The sequence below is a fragment of the Ahaetulla prasina genome, chromosome 1 (genome assembly GCF_028640845.1).
Source record: "Ahaetulla prasina isolate Xishuangbanna chromosome 1, ASM2864084v1, whole genome shotgun sequence".
NCBI classification, from domain to species: Eukaryota; Metazoa; Chordata; class Lepidosauria; order Squamata; family Colubridae; genus Ahaetulla; species Ahaetulla prasina.
Window position 1 is genome coordinate 300291757 of NC_080539.1, and position 23700 is coordinate 300315456.

A 23700-nucleotide genomic window follows, 5' to 3' on the forward strand; every position below is an offset into this window, starting at 1 on the left:
ACTTCAACTCCCAGAGTTCTGAGAGTTGAAGTCCACAAGTCTTAAAGTTGCCAAGCTTGGAGACCCCTGGTCCAGGCTTCTTCTGTGGCCCTGGTGGAAGGAAGGAAGAAAAAAAGTATGTGCCTGTGAGGGACGGTGGATGGGTGAGGAGGAAAGAATTGAGAAGCAAAAGTACACTTTGCAATATTTCTCCCTGGGTTCATTAAACACAGCTGGGGATGTAAAGAGGGGGTATTATGGCTTCTGACCATGCAGGTGGCTGAAGGAAGGCCGATTGTGTCTGGGAGGAATTAGGCCAAAAATTTGGACTATTTATTTAATCCTCTGGAACAGCCTTTTTTCTCCTCTGTTTTTCTTTTCCTGTTGAACAGACTGCTTTACAGGGGGCACGTGTGGTAATTAACACATGCAGCTGTGGGTCTTCAGCCATATGGTTGAATTTCAAATGGCCATTGATCTTCACCCCTGCCCCCATACTGCAACCTGAGGCCTTGAAGATGTGAAGAGGTTTAATGCAGAGGCTTTAGTGTTGGGGGAGAGAGGGAGGGACGGAGGGAGAGAGAGAGAGAGAGAGAGAGAGAAATCTTAAATATAAGATTTTTTAAAAAATCAGGAATAATGGTCCTGTTGTAATAAAATTTGCTTACATAAAACAAGGTTTACGCACCTTTACCTTTTTAAACCACAATTTTCACAGGAAAGAGAGAGATATTTTTTTTTGCTGCACTGGCAGCAAAATATTTAAATATTTCCCACTCCTGTGCAGCAGGCAGTTTTCCGCTTGTCTCCATTTGATCTCTGCCTTCATAGATTAGTGCATCAACTAATTAAAGCTAGTTATGTTTCGATCTCAATTGCAAATAACAAACTGGGGTGTGTGTGTAGAATATGCTGGGGAGAAAACAATCCAGTTTCATTTTTTTTAAAAAAAAAGAAGTGTTGGATACTCTCTGAAGATTAACCTAGCTTTAGAACAGGCCAGATCTGGAGATATTTTACAGTGATTTTCTTCCTTCCTCTGTGACAGGTTCTAGCTGGGGTTAGTGAGATGTGAGAGGTTGAGCGGTTGAATCTTTGGCCCCTGTAGAGTCGGGTGCCTCATGGCTCAGGTCTTTCACCTCTCCTTTTTACCATCCGTATCATCTACATGAGAATGCTTGGAGAGGTCATCCAACAGCATGGGGTGCAGTATCGTCAGCATACAACCTTTTATGCATCTCCACTTCTTGACAACCTAGTGACGCTGCCTTGGTAATAGCTCAAAAGCCTATAAGGCATTGATGGGGAGAAATCAGTTTCAATTCACCCCTAGGAAGATGGAGTGGCTCTGGATTTTGGTGAGGTAGGATTTGTTACTCTTGCTGGCATGGTTACTTCCTCAGACAGAGCTGGTAATGCAGACTGGTGCGGTCCTCATAGACTCTTGACACCTGCTCAAGGACCAAGTGGGCACAGATTCATCTTCTGTGCATAATTCTTAAACCAGTAGGTATTGATCGTAGTATCTCATGGGCTGGTCACTTCCTGGCTGGATTTTTCCAGAAAATGGGATAGCCTTTGAAGGCCCTCTGTAAATTACAGCTGATTTAAAATGCAATGGCACACACAATTTTGGGTGCTTTGAGGTTTGCCAAAGTTATACCGCTGCTGTGTGAGCTTCATTGGCTTATAGTTTCTTTCTGGGTGTGATTCAAGGTACTAGTTAGCACCTTTAAAGCCCTGATTTGCACAAAGCTAGGTTATATGTAGGATCATTTCTCCTACTTATTCACTAGGTCTGATAGGGTGGGTGTGCTTCAAATCCCTTTCTTCAAATGTTGCCATCTAGTAGGATCTAGATCAGTGGTGTGTTTCAAATTTTTTTACTACCAGTTCTCTGGGTGTGGCTTGGTGGGCATGGCATGGCTTGGTGGGCTGGCTTGGTGGGTGTGGCAGGGGAAGGTTACTGTAAAATCCCCATTTCCTCCAAATCAGCTGTGACTTGGGAGACAGAGAATAGATGGGGGTGGGGTAAGCTGACCAGACATCCCGCTTTTGACGGGACAGTCCCGCTTTTGGCAAATTTGTCCTGCGTCCTGCTGTGTTTTTAAAAAGCCCCGCTTTTTCCTGCGGAGACAACAACTTTCAAGACACGTGGACTTCAACTCCCAGGATTCCCAGCCACGGCTTCCCGTGCTGCACTGCGATTGGCTCCCTCTGGCCGCCTCTCAAAAAGAGAGCTTTGCCATTGGTTGCGCAGACGGGGCACGCTGGCAATTGGGCGTTGCTAGGGAGACGGAGGCGTGTTCCTGCTCCGTCCAGGCCCCGTTTGACTCTCCTGACGGACGAAGTTCCCTCAAGTCAAGCCTGTCCCGATGGCGGGGAGCAGTCGAGCCCTCATAGAAAGGGGGAGAGTGTAATGTATTACTGTAAGTTTTGGCGGGAGTTTTAGGCGGGAAGTATCTCACTTCTGATTGGATGCAGCCTCTGGCTGAAGTGTATATAAGGAGAGGTTTTTCTCCAGAGTTTTGCTGGGTCACACTATATTAAAGAGCTGTTGTCACTAACCTGGTCTCCTGCCTCGTCAATACCCAAACTTAACATTGGCGACGAAGGTGGGATTTTGAGGCAGAGCACCAGAACAGAGCTGAACTCACTACGAGAATCAAACCCAGCAAGGTGATAGCGAATGCAGCGATGACCGGCTACACGCCACCCACTCCGTTTGACCCTGCCCAGGAGACATGGGGAATATATATGACCCGTTTCGAAAGTTTCCTGGAGGCAACGAGCTACAGGAGTCTCCGACAACCGCAAACGGGCTTACTTCATAAGCCACTGTGGGTCCGCAGTCATCGCCGTCGCAGAAGCCCTAGCGGAGCCAACACCGCTACACTCCGTGTCGTGGCAGACCCTTCAGACCCTCCTGAAGAATCACTACGCACCAGCCCCGTCCAAATCGTTCGACGGTGCGAGTTTGGGGGCGCAGGCAACAAGAAGGCGAGTCTATCAGCGACTACATGGCAGCCCTGAGACAAGCCTCCAAGCATTGCGAGTACCGCGATCTGGACGAAGAGCTGCTGGAACAACTTATACGGGGGGTCAGAGACATCCGTTTGAGGAGACGGTTGCTAGCCAAGAGCAACCTGACATTGGCAAACGCTCTGGACGAAGCCAGAGCCCATGAGATGTCCAACCATGCAGCAGACACCTTACAAAAGCGACTCACGCCGATGGCGGGCGCAAAGCCGAGCACAGTCCACCACGAAGAAACCTATCGTGAGTCAACCAGCGAAGAGGAGGAAGAAGTCCACTACACGGAAAATCGACAAGGAAGACCCGGAGGAATGCGGAAGTTGCGGGCGACATCAGCGCCAAAGATGTAAGTTCAGGGCGCCATTTGCGGCGGTGTGAAAGGAAGGGCACCTGGCTCAAGTCTGCCGAGCACCCCAACCTTCCCGCGAAAATTCAAATCGGCCAATCAGAGCGGCTCTGAGTCAGAGATGCAAACCCCACATTCCGAAATTTCAAACCAGCCAATCAGAGCGAGATCGGCGAGGCGACCCGCGATTGGCCAGGAAAGAAAGAGCGCAAAGTCAAACCGAATGACTGTTACCATAGACCACGCAGCTACCCGCATCGAAGAAAAGATCTTCACAAACCCGACAATTGAAGGCGTACCGTGCCGACTGGAAGTAGACACAGGATCAGCAATCACAATCATGTCCTGGGACACTTTTGTGAAAGCCTTGCCGCACATCGCAAAGCGCAAGCTACAGAAACAACGGCTCCGGGTGCAGGATTACCAGGGCAACCGCATCCCTGTTCGAGGACAACGACCGTCGAGGTCAAGTCTGGGACATACGAAAAGACCCTGCCCATCACGTTAGTCGAGGGAACCTTGCCAAGCTTGCTGGGGCTAGACTGGTTCAGGCGTTGGGAATGGGGTGACTGGCGTCCACCGGAGCGGATGCAACCTGCAAAACACCCTAATGGAGGAATTCGCAGGACGATTCGAGGACCGTTTAGGCAAGTACAAGGGACCCCTATCTCCTTCAATTTAGACCCCCAAATGGCTCCCATTAGGTTAAAGGCAAGGAGGGTTGCTTTTGCACTCAAACCTAAAATCGACAAAGAGTTAGATAAATTAGTCAGCCAGGGGATACTAGTGCCAGTTGACCATGCCAAATGGGAGACGCCAATCGTCACCCTATAAAACCAGACGGGTCCATAAGAATTTGCGCTGATTACAAGGCTACCTTGAACAAAGCATTGCAAAAGCGCCTACCCAGTTCCAGTAGTGCAACACTTATTGCACTCACTAGGGCACGGACAAGTTTTCGCCAAATTAGACTTGGCACAAGCGTACCAACAGCTACCCGTAGATGCTAGCACAGCTGAAGCCCAGACCATTGTAACGCACCGGGTGCCTTTAAGTGCACCCGGTTACAGTTCGGGTGAGGGTGGCCCCGGGGCTATTCCAAAATTTGATGGAGCGGCTCCTACAAGGGTTACCGGGAGTCGTACCCTATTTCGATGATGTGTTGGTATCAGGGGAAGATTTAAGAGAACTGGGGAAGCGATTAAGGAAAGTTTTGGCCATTTTTAGGTCGGCAGGATTAAAAGTCAAAGCAAGCAAGTGTCAGATAGGGGTCGAATCTGTTGAATTTTTGGGCTATAGAATAGACAAAAGGATTCACCCACTGAGAGCAAAGTCAAGGCGATAAAGAGAGCCCCAGCACCCAAAAACAAGACAGAACTCCAGGCTTTCCTGGGTCTGGTAAACTTTACGCCGTGTTTTTAAAAGACAAGGCAACCGTTGCTGAACCGCTGCATAAGTTGCTTGGAAAAAACACTGCTTGGTCGTGGGGGAAGTCAGAGAATAGGGCATTTGAGGCAGTAAAAAGTTTGCTATCAAGCGATAGCCTGTTAATACAATACAACAACAGACTGCCGTTAGTATTGGTTTGTGATCGTCCCCTATGGAGTAGGAGCTGTACTTAGCCACAGACTCCCAAAGCGGCACTGAAGCCCCTATAGCGTTCTATTCACGAGCGATGTCCCGGCTGAGAGGAATTACAGCCAGCTAGATAGGAGGCTCTCGCAATAGTGTCAGGGTGAAAAATTTCACGAATACGTTTTGGGAGAGACTTTGAAATTATCACTGACCACAGACCGCTATTGGGATTACTGGCTGGCGACCGCCCAACGCCAGTGGCACTATCACCCGGCTGACCAGATGGACTATTTTTCTGGCCGCCTACTCTTACAAACTGCAGCATCGACCTGGAAAGAGCTGGGGCATGCGGACGCATTGAGCAGATGCCCATTGCCGGGAAATCGAGGACCCTACTCCGGGCACCCCGTTCTACTAATTGACTCTTGGGACTCTGGCCCAGTCACATCGCAGGAAGTGGCTCGGGCCTCCTACCGACATTGTTTTAAGAACTGTAATCGGTTGGGTTCAAAGGGATGGCCGCTGCCGGGCGACCGTTTTAGAGAGTTTGCAAAGAAAAGAGGGAATTGTCTGTGCAAGGGGTGCCTGCTCTGGGGGATAGGGTGGTAGTTCCAGAGAAGCTGAGGAAAAAAGGGACTGAGGAGATCTAGTTGAGTTACAGCCATAGCATTATTTGTAGCAGCAATAGCACTTAGACTTATATACCACTTCACAGTGCTTTTACAGACCTCTCTAAGTGGTTTACAGAGTCAGCATATTGCCCCCAACAATCTCATTTTACTGACCTCGGAAGGATGGAAGGCTGAGTCAAACTTGAGCCTTATGAGATTCGAACTGCCAAATTGCAGGCAGCCGGTGATCAGCAGAACTAGCCTGTAGTACTGCACTCTAACCACTGTGCCACTGCGGCTCTAGATACCTACCTAGACCACACCACTAGATAGCGAAAATATTTTGAATCTGGTAGCTACAAAGTATGAGGGTGGAAGCTGTTGACTTTCTTCAGGTCTATGCTGAACTATCTATGGAGAAAGACAAACTATGCAAAATTAGCATATCGTATTTGCCTTTAGAAATCAAAATGCATCTAGTTTTAACCTTCAATATGCCTTTTTGTTCAGAAAAGCCAGACCGTATAGGGATGTTTTCATTTATTCTTTTTTTTAAAAAGTTTTTATTTTTCCATAACAACAACAACAACAACAACAACAACAAAAACAACAACAACAACAACAACAACAACAACAACAACAAAAAAAACCCACACCACATTCTCAACAAACAATTACATTGTGCTGAAGGGGTGTTTACATATCTTCTTGTGCTATCTCAAAATAAACATCTCTTTCATACATACATAGATCTTATATTGTCTTTTCTAACATATCTTTTCTTCTAGCCAACAGTAAAATAAACCCCATATTTTATAATATTGCTTATCTTCTTGATCTCTAATTTCAAATGTCAATTTACTCCTCTCAGCACATTCCATCATCTTCCTAATTATTTCGTCCTGCAAAGGTATTTTCTCATTTTTTCAATTTTTGGCAACACAATCTTGGCTGCTATAATAATATTCACAATCAAGATTGGAGCGGTTCACATTAAGCTTAAATCTATTGTATGCTAGTGTATTGTTGCGATTGAAGCTGAAGTAGGAAGGACATTGTAACAGATGATTCTATGAGTTAAACTCAGGTCATGCCGAAGGCGGCAGAGTTCTAAATTTTCTAAACCCAGGATTTCAAGTCTGGTGGCATAAGGTATTTTGTTGTAAGCAGAGGAGTGGAGAACTCTTCTTGTAAAATATTTCTGGACACGCTCAATTGTATTAATGTCCGAAATGAGGTGTGGGTTCCAGACAAGTGAGCTGTATTCAAGAATTGGTCTAGCACATGTTTCATAGGCTCTGGTTAGTAGTGTAATCTTTCTGGAGAAGAAGCTATGCAAGATTAAGTTTATAACTCTTAAAGACTTTTTTGCAATGTAGTTGCTGTGGGCTTTGGCACTTAGATCTTTTGATATGAAAACTCCAAGGTCTTTAACGGGGTGAGTGTCATCTACAAGGTAATGTCCATCGAGCTTGTATTTAGTGTTCTGATTCTTTTTTCCAATGTGTAAGACAGAGCATTTGCTGGTTGAGATTTGGAGTTGCCAAGTTTTTGACCATTCCGACACAAAGTCAAGGTCTTTTTGAAGGGTAGCCATATTGTTGGTAGTGTTAAATAGTTTAACATCATCGGCAAAGAGAACACAATTACTTATAATATGGTCACAGAGGTCGTTAATGTGTATATGAAAAGTGTTGGTCCAAGAACGCTGCCTTGGGGGACGCCGCTATTGACAGGAACAGGATTTGTTAGGGCACTGCCTATTTTGACCACTTGTTGTCTGTTTGACAGGAACAGGATTTGATAGGGCACTGCCTATTTTGACCACTTGTTGTCTGTTTGACAGGAACAGGATTTGATAGGGCACTGCCTATTTTGACCACTTGTTGTCTGTTTGACAGGAACAGGATTTGATAGGGCACTGCCTATTTTGACCACTTGTTGTCTGTTTGACAGGAACAGGATTTGATAGGGCACTGCCTATTTTGACCATTGATCTTCACCCCTGCCCCCATACTGCAACCTGAGGCCTTGAAGATGTGAAGAGGTTTAATGCAGAGGCTTTAGTGTTGGGGGAGAGAGGGAGGGACGGAGGGAGAGAGAGAGAGAGAGAGAGAGAGAGAGAGAGAGAGAGAGAATATAAATATAAGATTTTTAAAAAAATCAGGAATAATGGTCCTGTTGTAATAAAATTTGCTTACATAAAACAAGGTTTACGCACCTTTACCTTTTTAAACCACAATTTTCACAGGAAAGAGAGAGATAATTTTTTTTGCTGCACTGGCAGCAAAATATTTAAATATTTCCCACTCCTGTGCAGCAGGCAGTTTTCCGCTTGTCTCCATTTGATCTCTGCCTTCATAGACTAGTGCATCAACTAATTAAAGCTAGTTATGTTTCGATCTCAATTGCAAATAACAAACTGGGGTGTGTGTGTAGAATATGCTGGGGAGAAAACAATCCAGTTTCATTTTTTTTAAAAAAAAAGAAGTGTTGGATACTCTCTGAAGATTAACCTAGCTTTAGAACAGGCCAGATCTGGAGATATTTTACAGTGATTTTCTTCCTTCCTCTGTGACAGGTTCTAGCTGGGGTTAGTGAGATGTGAGAGGTTGAGCGGTTGAATCTTTGGCCCCTGTAGAGTTGGGTGCCTCATGGCTCAGGTCTTTCACCTCTCCTTTTTACCATCCGTATCATCTACATGAGAATGCTTGGAGAGGTCATCCAACAGCATGGGGTGCAGTATCGTCAGCATACAACCTTCTATGCATCTCCACTTCTTGACAACCTAGTGACGCTGCCTTGGTAATAGCTCAAAAGCCTATAAGGCATTGATGGGGAGAAATCAGTTTCAATTCACCCCTAGGAAGATGGAGTGGCTCTGGATTTTGGTGAGGTAGGATTTGTTACTCTTGCTGGCATGGTTACTTCCTCAGACAGAGCTGGTAATGCAGACTGGTGCGGTCCTCATAGACTCTTGACACCTGCTCAAGGACCAAGTGGGCACAGATTCATCTTCTGTGCATAATTCTTAAACCAGTAGGTATTGATCGTAGTATCTCATGGGCTGGTCACTTCCTGGCTGGATTTTTCCAGAAAATGGGATAGCCTTTGAAGGCCCTCTGTAAATTACAGCTGATTTAAAATGCAATGGCACACACAATTTTGGGTGCTTTGAGGTTTGCCAAAGTTATACCGCTGCTGTGTGAGCTTCATTGGCTTATAGTTTCTTTCTGGGTGTGATTCAAGGTACTAGTTAGCACCTTTAAAGCCCTGATTTGCACAAAGCTAGGTTATACGTAGGATCATTTCTCCTACTTATTCACTAGGTCTGATAGGGTGGGTGTGCTTCAAATCCCTTTCTTCAAATGTTGCCATCTAGTAGGATCTAGATCAGTGGTGTGTTTCAAATTTTTTTACTACCAGTTCTCTGGGTGTGGCTTGGTGGGCATGGCATGGCTTGGTGGGCATGGCTTGGTGGGTGTGGCAGGGGAAGGTTACTGTAAAATCCCCATTTCCTCCAAATCAGCTGTGACTTGGGAGACAGAGAATAGATGGGGGTGGGGTAAGCTGACCAGACGTCCCGCTTTTGGCGGAACAGTCCCGCTTTTGGCAAATTTGTCCTGCGTCCCGCTGTGTTTTTAAAAAGCCCCGCTTTTTCCTGCGGAGACAACAACTTTCAAGACACGTGGACTTCAACTCCCAGGATTCCCAGCCACGGCTTCCCGTGCTGCACTGCGATTGACTCCCTCTGGCCGCCTCTCAAAAAGAGAGCTTTGCCATTGGTTGCGCAGACGGGGCACGCTGGCAATTGGGCGTTGCTAGGGAGACGGAGGCGTGTTCCTGCTCCGTCCAGGCCCCGTTTGACTCTCCTGATGGACGAAGTTCCCTCAAGCCAAGCCTGTCCCGATGGCGGGGAGGAGCTCAGAGGAACGAAAAGTCCCTCCGCAAGCTCGACTCAACTCCAGAAAGTGAATTGCGCAGGTCCGGGAGAGTCAGGAGACGCCCCACGTACCTGCGGGACTACGTAGAGAAGTAATATGTAAATATTGGCAAAGTGCCTTCTGGGAGGGAAGGAGTGTAATGTATTACTGTAAGTTTTGGCGGGAGTTTTAGGCGGGAAGTATCTCACTTCTGATTGGATGCAGCCTCTGGCTGAAGTGTATATAAGGAGAGGTTTTTCTCCAGAGTTTTGCTGGGTCACACTATATTAAAGAGCTGTTGTCACTAACCTGGTCTCCTGCCTCGTCAATACCCAAACTTAACAGAGAGAAAGATAGAGAGAAAGAGAGGGAGGGGGAAAGAGAGATTAAGGAGAGAAAGATGGAGAGAAAAATGAAGGAGAGAAAGAGAGATGAAGGATAGAAGGAGAAAGATGAAGACGAGAAAGGGGGGAGAAAGAGAAGGAGGGAGAAAGAGAGATTAAGGAGAAAAAGATTGAGAGAAAGAGAGGGAGGGAGAAAGAGATTAAGGAGAGAAAGAGAGAAAGGGGGAGATAGAGATGGAGAGAAAGAGGGAGGGAGAATGGATTTGTTCTGGTAATTGGTTTAACAAGCATGGCACTGAAAAAGTGACTTATGACTGTTTTTTCACACTTAAGAACATTGCAGCAAACAGTCATTAGGGCAAAGAAGCTATGTCACATGACCACCTGGACATGCCCACCTGGTCACATGAAGCACCGCAGTTGTGACATGAGTGACATGGTTATTAAAAATGCTGCAACAGGGATAAATGATGACCGGTCATAAGTGTGAGGACTGGTCAAAAGTCCATGTGCATAGGGACTACCCAGACGGCTGAAAAAAGTGATTTCTGACAGGTTCTCACACTTTTGACCAGTCCTCACACTTATGACCGGTCATCATTTATCCCTGTTGCAGCATTTTGAGCGTAGGGACTACTTGGAGGACTGAAAAAGTTATTTTTGACCTGTCCTCACACTTTTGACTGGTCCTCACACCTACAACTGTCCTCACATTTTACATTTTGCACCCTATCTTGTAACCGTGGTGAAGAGAAGCAGTTGTGAAATAAGTGACATGGTTGTTAAAAATGCTGCAACAGGCATAAAAGTTGACCGGTCATAAGTGTGAGGACTGGTCAAAAGTCCATGTGCATAGGGACTACCCAGACGGCTGAAAAAAGTGATTTCTGACAGGTTCTCACACTTTTGACCAGTCCTCACACTTATGACCGGTCATCATTTATCCCTGTTGCAGCATTTTGAGTGTAGGGACTACTTGGAGGACTGAAAAAGTTATTTTTGACCTGTCCTCACACTTTTGACTGGTCCTCACACCTACAACTTCCTCACATTTTACATTTTGCACCCTATCTTGTAACCGTGGTGAAGAGAAGCAGTTGTGAAATAAGTGACATGGTTGTTAAAAATGCTGCAATGGGCATAAATGTGAGGATGGTCATAAGTGCGAGGACCGGTCAGAAATTACTTTTTTTAGCCCTCTGAGTAGTTTCTATGCCCATAGCCAGGGCCACCCGGTCACATGAGCAGCTAGCCACGCCCACCCAGTCACATGACCACCAAGCCACACCCCAAAATAAGCCACGCCCACAGAACCGGTACTAAAAAAATTTAGAACACCCCCCACCCCCCGGTCAATGGTGTCCCACTTTACCAATGTTAAAATCTGGTCACTATAGGGTGGGGCCAGTCAGAATTTTTACTACCGGTTCTCCAGAAAGAGAGATGAAATTCTTAGAAAACATAGGAGTGGGGCACTGACTTATAGGGGCAGGAGATAGCCATTCTGAGGCAGATTCCCAGACAGGTACGTGAAATGAGAAAGAAATATTACTTTTGTCAAGCAAATTGTACCAGAAGGAGTAGGCTTCAGATGGCTGATGCCAGAGGATTGATGATTTTCGGGAGGGCATTACGAAAAAATTAGTACAATTGCGGAGGCTGCGGCCTCGTGGAGGAACACAAAGCCCTCCTGGAATTAGATGACCCAGGAGTTGAAGAAGGGAGGTTATAGACCATGGGGAGGAGGCGGCTGCCGCTGTTGCGGCCCTGGAGTTGGGTCAGGCTGAACCCAGAGTTCTGAGATCCAAAACTAGGAAGTGACAATGATATTTGGTATTGTGTTGGTTTTCCTTATTCTCCTTTGTATGATATTCTGATTATTCTTGACCCTTCTTTATTGTGTATGTAAGATTGATAAACTTAGCTACTTCGTATCACCTGCTTGCCATATGGCTGTTGTATGTGTTTAAAAATTTTGAGTAAAATTCTTATCTTGTATAAGAAAAATGAAAATTTACCATACCTGATATGTATTTGTATAAACCTTTTTTGACCAATAAAAACTTTTTGGATAAAAAAAAAAAAAAAAAAAAATAAACACTTGCATGGAAACATCTCTACATGAGTTCTAACTAAATTTGAAAGTTATTAATATCTTGACATCTGTTGCTTCCAAGTACTGTTTCTGGGTTTGTGCATTTCATTAATTTACAGGGTGGTTGTTTTTTTTTTTAGTGTGTTCTATTGAGTGTAATCCAAATGGTTGGTTGGGTTTATATTTCACGCTTTTGGGATAGGTTTTATATCTTGTGCCAGAAACTGCTTTTTATTTTCTTGGAAGGTATGAACTACTCAAAATTTCTGCTACCGGTTCTCCAGAACTTGTCAGAACCTGCTGAAACCCAGCTCTGATCTAGATAGTGTGCCTTCCTGGTAGCTGACACTACTCTTTGGAACACCCTCCCCATGAGATCCGACGGGGCTTCTAGCCTTTTGAAAAGCCCCAAAGCCCTAGTTTCCCCCCCAAACATTGAGTTATTCTGAAGCCGGAGCCTAGAAGTGGTGGGGTGGGGATGTGGGGAAGTTAGGGGTCCTAAGGGTTTTCTGTGCTGTTTTCTAAATGTTTTTTAAAAAAACTATTTTTTATTGTTGTTTGTGAGCTGCCCATGGTTATATTGCATAAGATGGGCACTGCACAGGTATATAAATCTGTTAAATAAAATCAAATAAATAAACACTTGCATGGAAACATCTCTACATGAGTTCTAACTAAATTTGAAAGTTATTAATATCTTGACATCTGTTGCTTCCAAGTACTGTTTCTGGGTTTGTGCATTTCATTAATTTACAGGGTGGTTGTTTTTTTTTTTAGTGTGTTCTATTGAGTGTAATCCAAATGGTTGGTTGGGTTTTTACAGCATGGTAAACCATAAACCATGATTTATAAACTGAAGTGGCTGGGTTTATATTTCACGCTTTTGGGATAGGTTTTATATCTTGTGCCAGAAACTGCTTTTTATTTTCTTGGAAGGTATGAACTACTCAAAATTTCTGCTACCGGTTCTCCAGAACTTGTCAGAACCTGCTGAAACCCAGCTCTGATCTAGATAGTGTGCCTTCCTGGTAGCTGACACTACTCTTTGGAACACCCTCCCCATGAGATCCGACGGGGCTTCTAGCCTTTTGAAAAGCCCCAAAGCCCTAGTTTCCCCCCCAAACATTGAGTTATTCTGAAGCCGGAGCCTAGAAGTGTGGGGGGGGGGATGTGGGGAAGTTAGGGGTCCTAAGGGTTTTCTGTGCTATTTTCTAAATGTTTTTTAAAAAAACTATTTTTTATTGTTGTTTGTGAGCTGCCCATGGTTATATTGCATAAGATGGGCACTGCACAGGTATATAAATCTGTTAAATAAAATCAAATAAATAAACACTTGCATGGAAACATCTCTACATGAGTTCTAACTAAATTTGAAAGTTATTAATATCTTGACATCTGTTGCTTCCAAGTACTGTTTCTGGGTTTGTGCATTTCATTAATTTACAGGGTGGTTGTTTTTTTTTTTAGTGTGTTCTATTGAGTGTAATCCAAATGGTTGGTTGGGTTTTTACAGCATGGTAAACCATAAACCATGATTTATAAACTGAAGTGGCTGGGTTTATATTTCACGCTTTTGGGATAGGTTTTATATCTTGTGCCAGAAACTGCTTTTTATTTTCTTGGAAGGTATGAACTACTCAAACAGTTCCACGAATTCTGAGAGCCTAACTTCACGAAAGTTTAAATTATTTTTTTCAAAATTGAAGACAGTTTTTTGGTTTATGTGAGTATATTCCAATTGTTTTTACTCTTAGGATCAGGTATATTACAAAAATTTTCCTGTTAAATCAGAAATCATTTAATCTGCTTTATCTCTTCTCTCTGAATATCTTTAAAAAAATGTTTTAATCTACATAAAAGAACCTTTTGTTTATAGATCCAATATGCACTTTTCATTGTTAAAAGTGTATTTTTATTGAGGAAAAAAGGGACTGAGGAGATCTAGTTGAGTTACAGCCATAGCATTATTTGTAGCAGCAATAGCACTTAGACTTATATACCACTTCACAGTGCTTTTACAGACCTCTCTAAGTGGTTTACAGAGTCAGCATATTGCCCCCAACAATCTCATTTTACTGACCTCGGAAGGATGGAAGGCTGAGTCAAACTTGAGCCTTATGAGATTCGAACTGCCAAATTGCAGGCAGCCGGTGATCAGCAGAACTAACCTGTAGTACTGCACTCTAACCACTGTGCCACTGCGGCTTTAGATACCTACCTAGACCACACCACTAGATAGCGAAAATATTTTGAATCTGGTAGCTACAAAGTATGAGGGTGGAAGCTGTTGACTTTCTTCAGGTCTATGCTGAACTATCTATGGAGAGAGACAAACTATGCAAAATTAGCATATCGTATTTGCCTTTAGAAATCAAAATGCATCTAGTTTTAACCTTCAATATGCCTTTTTGTTCAGAAAAGCCAGACCGTATAGGGATGTTTTCATTTATTCTTTTTTTAAAAAAGTTTTTATTTTTCCGTAACAACAACAAAAAAAAAACCCACACCACATTCTCAACAAACAATTACATTGTGCTGAAGGGGTGTTTACATATCTTCTTGTGCTATCTCAAAATAAACATCTCTTTCATACATACATAGATCTTATATTGTCTTTTCTAACATATCTTTTCTTCTAGCCAACAGTAAAATAAACCCCATATTTTATAATATTGCTTATCTTCTTGATCTCTAATTTCAAATGTTGTCTGTTTGACAGGAACACTATTATCCAATTATGGAGGGGTCTGGAGATGCCGTAGGATTTTAGTTTTAGAAGACGTTTGTCATGTACCACTGAGTCAAAAGCTTTACAGAAGTCTATGTAAATTGCATCTATTTATCTTTAAACATTCTGGCAATTCTTGTCGGGGGTACATGCCACCTGTAAAACATCTTATACAAATTCTCTTTATATGCTGTAGACATTGTCATTTTATAATTATACATCCATAATTTCTGCCAGGCTTCTAGATCTATACCATGACCAAAATTCTTCCCCCCAGTTTTAATTTATTCTTAATATATACAAATATTCCACATTTTGCAATGTACTTTGCAAACCTAAAAATTAAGAATTTTTTTTACAAGGAAATTATGTAAAAAATGGGTAAGTACACGAAACTGTGCAAAATGCATAGATTTGTTTGCACCTTTAGCAAAATAGCAAATAAAATTGCATATATTTGGAGAAAAATGCCCCAAATGCTAGTATTAAACTTTGTTTCAAATCTGACATTGCTAAATGGGATGGGATGCCTCCTGGTACAAATGGGAAAATAAAGAATTTGGATAACTGACACAGACTTGACTTACAGAAATGAGAAACTGAAAGAAATAACTGAATGGTTCTCACATTATTTGTCTCACATGGAACAAACTTTAATAGCAGAGCATTAGAAAATGGAGAACATAATGTAAAAAAACCAGAGGACTAAGGGATGTAACTGACAGTGTATTATCTTACATATACAATCTGTGCCATTCTAAGCTTTACGGTAGATTTCATACAGTATCTCTGTAACTTATAATTGGATACAGGTTTTCCTTGACTTACAATCACAACTGAGCCCCAAGGCAGTTGATAAGTGAGTTGTTCCGCATTTTGCAACTTTTTTTTTTGCCATGGTTGCTAAGAGAATCACTATATGTTGTTAAGTGAATTGTTAAGCAAACCTGACTTCCCCCATTGACTTTGCCTGTCAGAAGCTCCCTAAGAAGAATGACAATTCTAGGACCCTGGGATGCTGCTGCAACCATACATGCAAGTTGTAGCTGCCCGAAGTTTGACCATGTGACTCTGGGGATGCTTCAACAGTCATAAGTGTGGGAACAGGTCATAGGTCACCTTTTTCAGTGTCGTAACTTTGAATGAACATTAAACGAATGATTGTAAATTGAGGTCTACCTGTATGTAATTCCTATGTAATTTGGAATAAATACCTAATAATTTCCTTCAATATCTATGTATGATCAGCACAGATGTCAGGTGTAATTATCATTTTTAATCGCACTGTTAGCTGAATTTCTGCATGGTCCAACGTCATAAGTAAAGCTTGACAATTGAACCAGGCCAGGCCACTTGTACCCAGGATTTTAGGAGTCAAGATTTTCAAAGCAATGCCCAAATGATGCCGTTTGTAAGAAGAAAACCAGCAGCTATTGGGCCTTTTGACATATCCCTTTTAAAGAATTTCTATCAGAGAAAGGGAGTCTTTTGTCTGTAGTCAGAATAAACTCATTGTACACCCAGACAATTAACACTTCAAGTGACTTGCCAGCCTCTTTAAAGCTGCTGTGCTACTTCTCTGTTTTGAGCTCTATTCAGACACTTAAGCACACCATTTTTGTTTTGTTTATTATTCCAAAAAAAAAAAAAGAAGAAGAAGAAGAAGAAGAAAGTCCTTCATCAGAATAGTTGGAGCGGATCAACATTGTCCTTCCAATGGCATTTATCTCCAGCCAGCAGTGAATATGTCAATCAGAAATCAAAAAGCCAAACAGAAGAGGCTTTGAATTGTGTCATCAGGGGTCGAAGGGACTTCCAGCTGCCTGTGCATGGGACAGCCTTTCTTACACACCAAGGAATTGTGCTGTCTGTTGCAAACACACACCATGCTGAATTACAAAGCCTTTGAAGCATGAAGAATATTCCCAGTTCACTTCGTTCATATCAGTGCACCTGCAAGGGAGCTCTGAGGAGGGTGATAGAAAGCGAGGGTGGGCTAATGTATTCTAGAAACACTTTCTGGCTTGGTTGATGGTTCTTACACCATGTTGCCTAAATTTTCACTGACAGCGTTTGTAAGAAGCAGATACAATTTATTTCAGAAGTTGGATGTCATGTTCATCATGTTTTGATTGATAATTATGCTCTGCATCCCAATTTTACGGGTCAAAATAACAAACAGGTTTGCAATCTTTTTTGGCCTCTGGGCATAATTAAAGTTTTGAAAAAAAGTTCTGGCCATTTTCACAAAGTGACTACTATGTGAACATATTTTCATGCTCCATGTAGTTGGTTCTTTTCTCTTCTCCTTTTCTAAGGCTTAAATCACAACTTCATCCAATTTCATAGCTGCAGGGGTTCCCCAATATTTATTTCAACCTATCACGGGATCTTGTGCCTGACATACATAAATCCTCAGCATTTAACAGTGGCTTCCTTACTTCCTTATCCCTATTCAAGGGGAGAATAGAGGGGAGGTAGGATTGGGGCAGACAGCTGTGGCATCTATATTGAAAATTGCAGACCAACATCTTGTGATATCTCTTTATGTGAAGGCATTCTTTATCCACTGGTCTTTTAAAGATCTTTCATTCCATCTGTTCATCTTGCTGCTTTTTAAAATAACTTCTGATTCTTCCATAGAATAGTTGCCTTTGCTTTTGAATGTTTGCTTTTGCCTTTGAATGCTATATGTTTATTTTTTTGGTTTCATAGTTTTCTGTTGTCTTGTTCTGGGCACATTGCTAATTGTCATTTTAAAGCATTGGCTTTAAGGTGTATTCTCTACTAATAAAGGAGAATATTAGGTCAGGATTGAAATGAGAGGAAATCTTGGTGCTCCCTGAGCTTCGTTATTTTCTTGCAGGTGTTTCATTAGCCAAACTAAGTGATATCAACATGTTAGCCTAGCACTGATGATGTTATATAATTTTAGTAATGAAATGTCTGCAAGAAAACAACCAAGCTCAGAGAGCACTAAGGAGCCCTTGCTTCTCTACTTTTTCAGGAAATCCCAATTCATGGTCCTGAGTATCAACAAGGAGAAAAAAAAATACTATGTATCATGCCTTACCTCTGCACAGATATATGAATGTGACAACACATGTATGTTGTAATAAAAGTGAAAATTCAGTTATGAAAATTTAACAAAATAAAATAAGTTTTTTACAGTATAAACCTTAACCCATCCTGATTAAATCATTCAATACTATAACTTATAAACTTGTATATTTTTATCCCCTTTTCTGTATATATATATATATATTTTAAAAAATATTAGTTATATAACTTTTCCCTTCTCCCAGCTCTTGGTATTTCTTTGTGGGTAATTGTGTGCACTGAATCTGTAAAATTCAACATTAGATACTATCAATCAAAAACTGAGGAAAATTCTATCTTGCATATTAAATATTCTGTTATGGTTTTGTATAGAGGTTTCTGAATTTAAGGATTTAATACGTGTCCAGGCATTCATTTATTTGCTTGTAACAAATATCCCAAAATACCAGTTCAGATGGATGGATGGGAGAAGTTATCCATCCATTCATCCATATTATTACATAATAAAATAAATAGGTATTTCAATGCCTGGGAAGGGGATTGTATCTCTTCCTTGTTTATTGAAGTACATGCAATGGAACACTACAATGACAATATTGCACTGCTGATATATTTATAAAATGGAGACCTCACAGTCTAGACCCAGTGTTTGTAAAGTAAGACAAGAAGCTAATATGGCTTTATTTCTAGGCATCTGTGGACAGAAACCGAAGAATTAATGTAAGCAATTCCTTCATTCTGTAGTGAATATTAATATAATTTAAATGTTGTTTGATATAGGCTAGAATTACAAACATTTCTGAACAAAGAAAGGGAACAACACTATTTGTTTTATTTATTTGTTTATTTTTCCTATTTCTTAATCACCCATATCCCTCAGAGAAGGGCTCTGGTGGGTGTACAATATGTTTTAGATACTCTTCTGTTATAATTACATTAGTATCAGATCATTTTCAGTTTTTCTGAAAACGTGATTCTAAATTTGATGCTGACAAGGTTAAAAAATTAAGAACCTTCAAACAAAAGTAATAAAAAAAATACTTGGGAGAGCTGGGATTTTTGCAGTCAAATAGTTTGTTCCAATTCTCCTGTCCATTAGTTATCAGGATGGGAAGGCCTCCATAAATCCAGCGTTTTGGTGTAGTGAGTTTGTGAATGAATTTTGTCCCTGCATTCCCAGAAACTTTGAGGAGTTGATTTGTTTTGAACTCATTATATCCACAAAATCATGTAACATCTTTATTAAGCTAAATTAAACAGGTATTTCAATGCCTGGGAAGGGATTGTATCTCTTCCTTGTTTATTGAAGTACATGCAATGGAACACTACAATGACAATATTGCACTGCTGATATTTGAAGGGCATCCGGAGGCTGCAGTTGGTTTAGAATGCAGCTGCGTGGGTGATAGAGGGAGCCCCTTGTGGCTCCCATGTTACACCAATCCTGCGTAGACTGCACTGGCTACCTGTGGCCTTTCGGGTGCGCTTCAAGGTTTTGGTTACTATCTTTAAAGTGCTCCATGGCATAGGGCCGGGTTACTTATGGGACCGCCTATTGCCACTGATTGCCTCCCACCGACCCGTACGCTCTCACAGAGAGGGACTCCTTAGGGTGCCGTCCGCCAGGCAGTGCCAACTGGTGACACCCAGAGGAAGGGCTTTCTCTGTGGGGGCTACCTCTTCCCCTCAGGGCTAACTTGCTTAAGACACATCTATTTATTTGCAGGGCTAGCCTAGGGTTTTTAGTTTTAAATTTAGTTTTAATGGGGTTTTATATTATTTTAGTGATATTTTAATTTCGCCTAATTAATAAGTTTTTATTTGTTGTTTTATTTGTATTATTCTTATGTTTGTGAATGAATTTTGTCCCTGCATTCCCAGAAACTTTGAGGAGTTGATTTGTTTTGAACTCATTATATCCACAAAATCATGTAACATCTTTATTAAGCTTTTTACCAGGTTAGCCTGGTCCGCCAGTTGCGCCCCTTCCTAGACCGGGATGCCTTATGCACGGTCACTCATGCGCTCGTGACATCTCGCTTGGATTACTGCAACGCTCTCTACATGGGGCTCCCCTTGAAGGGCATCCGGAGGCTGCAGTTGGTTTAGAATGCAGCTGCAGGATAGAGGAGCCTTGTGGCTCCCATGTTACACCAATCCTGCGTAGACTGCACTGGCTACCTGTGGCCTTTCGGGTGCGCTTCAAGGTTTTGGTTACTATCTTTAAAGTGCTCCATGGCATAGGGCCGGGTTACTTATGGGACCGCCTATTGCCACTGATTGCCTCCCACCGACCCGTACGCTCTCACAGAGAGGGACTCCTTAGGGTGCCGTCCGCCAGGCAGTGCCAACTGGTGACACCCAGAGGAAGGGCTTTCTCTGTGGGGGCTACCTCTTCCCCTCAGGGCTAACTTGCTTAAGACACATCTATTTATTTGCGCAGGGCTAGCCTAGGGTTTTTAGTTTTAAATTTAGTTTTAATGGGGTTTTATATTATTTTAGTGATATTTTAATTTCGGCCTAATTAATAAGTTTTTTAATTGTTGTTTTTATTTGTATTATTCTTATGTTTTTATTTGGCTGTACACCGCCCTGAGTTCTTCGGGAGATAGGGCGGTATAAAAATTCGAATAAATAAATAAATAAATAAATAAATTAATTAATTAAGAAGAGATCTATAGGAAGAGCTAAATTATGTGAGATAAACTTAGTGCTCCCGCATGATTTTTATACTTCAGCAATACAGAAGTTGTTGTTGATAAAAGTATAAGTGGGGATGTTATCTAAAAATAGAATTAAAGAAGTATTTCAGTATTTTGCTAATCTTTTAGCCAGTTCCATAAAGTAGTTTTGTCTTCATATTCTGATTTGTACTTTTTTTCTGTCTCTCTTTCATACTTTTTTCTGTGTATGTCTGATTTTCTTCTGATGGACTTGGCCGGGCCATGTAAAAATCCCAAATTATTCAACAGTACTGGAGAGTAGATAGTATTTACCTCAATAATGGTAGTTTCTTTTCAATTTTTTTTAACTCTCAATTCAGATGATGGTTCAAAACCAACACCCACCATGGAAACACAACCAGTTTTGGATGGAGAAGGTAAGAGCCTCTGAAGTAGCTTTTTTGATTCATGCAGTCCCCAAAATGTAATGTTCTGTAAAGAAAATGTCAAGTATGACTATGTATTATTCAAAACACAAATTGTGTTTTTAGGTAATTGCTTTTTATGCACTTATTTCTTTGTGGATTGGTTGAAATCATATTGAGATTATTTTGTGACATGACGGCAAAAGAAAATTAACATTGTTAATTTTCTGTTAATTACATATTTTAGTTCCTGTACAATTTACCTGGTATATACTATATATTTGGGGGTATATCATAAGCCAGAAATAAGTAGATTTACCAGATTAAAATGCTGTACGGTACTAGTATTCCTTCAAGGAGTGTTGTTATGTCTGTATATAAGTAGTTACCAAAAGTTACTTCCTAATTCCTCAGAAATTTTCACTTCATACATGAAACGGCAGGCTTGCATTTGAAAATGGGACATTTTGGGAAAATTTGCACACAAACATTTGAAAATAAAGTGTTTTTTACTGTCTGATTGTCTTCTCTCCCTCCCTCCCTATATACCTCCCTACATATATTGGTATTTTGTTTAATATGCTTTTAATGTGCCCTGTGTTTTATTATGATTATCTCCTGGGTCTCATGGTATTTTTAATATAAATCATGATCTAATTTTTAAAACAAATTATAAGCCTATCCTTGTGTTTCAGAAATTACAGCCCCTACACTTTGGATTAAACACTTGGTCATCAAAGATTCCAAACTGAACAGCTCTAGTATGAAAAATTCAGGTAATGTAATAATTAAGAAGTATTATTTTATGTAATGGGGGGGGTTGGGAAATGAAAAGATTTGGATGAGGTTAATTGGATTAGAAGGGAAAATTTTACTCTATGTTTGGTTTATGTATAACAATACCTTGTGATTGACCTGGGAAGCCCGGGGGGGGAGGGAGGGGGGAAGGGGGTTTTGTGGGGGGGGAGAGGGGAAAAAAAGGGGAAAATGTTTTTGTTTGTTAAAACTTTTTCAATTAAAAAAAAATTCAGGTAATGTTTTTTTTTAAAAGAGATTGAAACTTAAAGGGGAAAGGTATATATATTTCTTCATTTGGGTACAAATGATGAATGCATAATTGCTAAATAAATACAATTTTATTAAAATTTGAAACAAGAAAAAGTTTAAAAAGTTAAAAAAAGTATAAAATGAGCTAAAATTTTTGGCAGCGAGGTTATCATATGCAAATGGTGGAAAGATTTGGCATTACCCACAATGGAGGATTGGTTGGTGAAGATGATGGAATTTGTGGAGATGGCTAAATTGACTTTTTTTAATCAGGGAAAAGACAATTATCTAAATTTATTGCTGACTAGAAATCCCTTTATAGACATTTTGTGTGAAGCAGAAAAAAATGAACTTTTATATTATAGATTATAGGATAGATTATAGAAAGAAGTGGGTTATATAAATTTATAATTGTAGCTATAATTGCTATAAAGCAAATTGGAAGAATTTCTTTGTATCGCTTTTTTCTTTTCTATTTTTGTTTCACTTCCCCCCTTTTTTCACATTTAGCTTCCTCTTTTATTTTATTTTTTTACTGAATATTAGCTTATATTAGTTTTTACCTTCCTTTTTAAAAATTGGATTTAAACAGTCAAACAATTTATAACAAATTGTATGTGATGACGGTCATTGAAGTGTATCTTTTCAATGTACATCTGGCACACTCATGTTTAGTGTGAGTCATTCTTGAGCATCATATCATCTGGATAGTCAATATTTAGTATGAAAGGGAGCTTCTGCTACCTCTGGCGTAAGAACTTCAAATTCTTGTTTCTGGTTGGATTTTATCATGTTTTCCATTTTAAGGAATGTAGTTAGTTTATTAGTATAAGTTCTATTTTCTAAACTTGTTTGCCTCTTGCTACCCTGATATTGGAATTATACCTTCAAAGATAGACTTATTTTGCTGCATCTTAATGAACTGAAATAAAATTTAGTTGTAAAATAATGTGTTCTTAAGAGTGTTCTTAAAAGGATATTTCTTATAGAATAAAGAATTAAATTATTTCCATTTATAAATCCCTACATCCTTGCTTGGAAGAGCATTCCAGAATCCAGTGGTGTGTCTGTGTGTATGTATCAGAGGTGGGTTTCAGCAGGTTCTGACCAGTTCTGGAGAACCGGTAGTGGAAATTTTGAGTAGCTCAGAGAACTGGTAGTAAAAATTCTGACTGGCCCCGCCCCCATCTATCCTCTGCCTCCCAAGTCCCAGCTGATCAGGAGGAAATGGGGATTTTTCAGTAACCTTCCCCTGGATTGGAGTGGGAATGGAGATTTTACAGTATTTTTTGTCTGCCATGCCCACCAAGCCACACCCATAGAACCAGTAGTAACATTTTTTGAAACTTACCACTGGTATGTATGTATGTGTACACACACACACACACACACACACACACACACACACACACACACTGAATTTGCACCACAAAATTTAATGTTCTCATTTGTGGATATAGAACTACATTGGCTAGTAATCAGTGGAATTCATATCTATCATAGATGGAGATAGTAATTTCTTGTGACTCATAGTGCAAGGATAAATAACAGATACCTGATCATTTACAGATTGATATTCCTTCCCCTGGTAGTTTCTTAACTCTCCTAGAATATATTATTTGGATTATATAGTGCTTCTTCTATAAAAACCTTAGACTTTTTCCTTATTTTCTTTTATTGTGAAACTATTTGGGTTTGGTTAAAGACAGATTTCAACCATGTAGTCATTCTACACTCTTAACCTTTAAAGAAAACCGCAGAATGACGTAATGATGAGACAAATGGAAATATAAACTGCTCTATGAAAGCCAGCAGTAGCAGTCAGGTAAATATGTTACAGTTGCTAATGATTTGTACATTACGTTATT

The 23700-nt window shown here is 40.9% G+C and overlaps 1 protein-coding gene across 1 annotated transcript in view; it reads left to right on the forward strand.

Moving 5' to 3' along the window:
- SMOC1 (SPARC related modular calcium binding 1) overlaps positions 1–23700 on the forward strand; it is an 87059-nt gene that overhangs the window by 38568 nt on the left and 24791 nt on the right. The window contains exons 6-7 of the mRNA XM_058161923.1: positions 20741–20797; positions 21481–21561. Of these exons, the coding sequence (XP_058017906.1) occupies positions 20741–20797; positions 21481–21561 (138 nt within the window). The remainder of the gene's footprint in view (positions 1–20740; positions 20798–21480; positions 21562–23700) is intronic.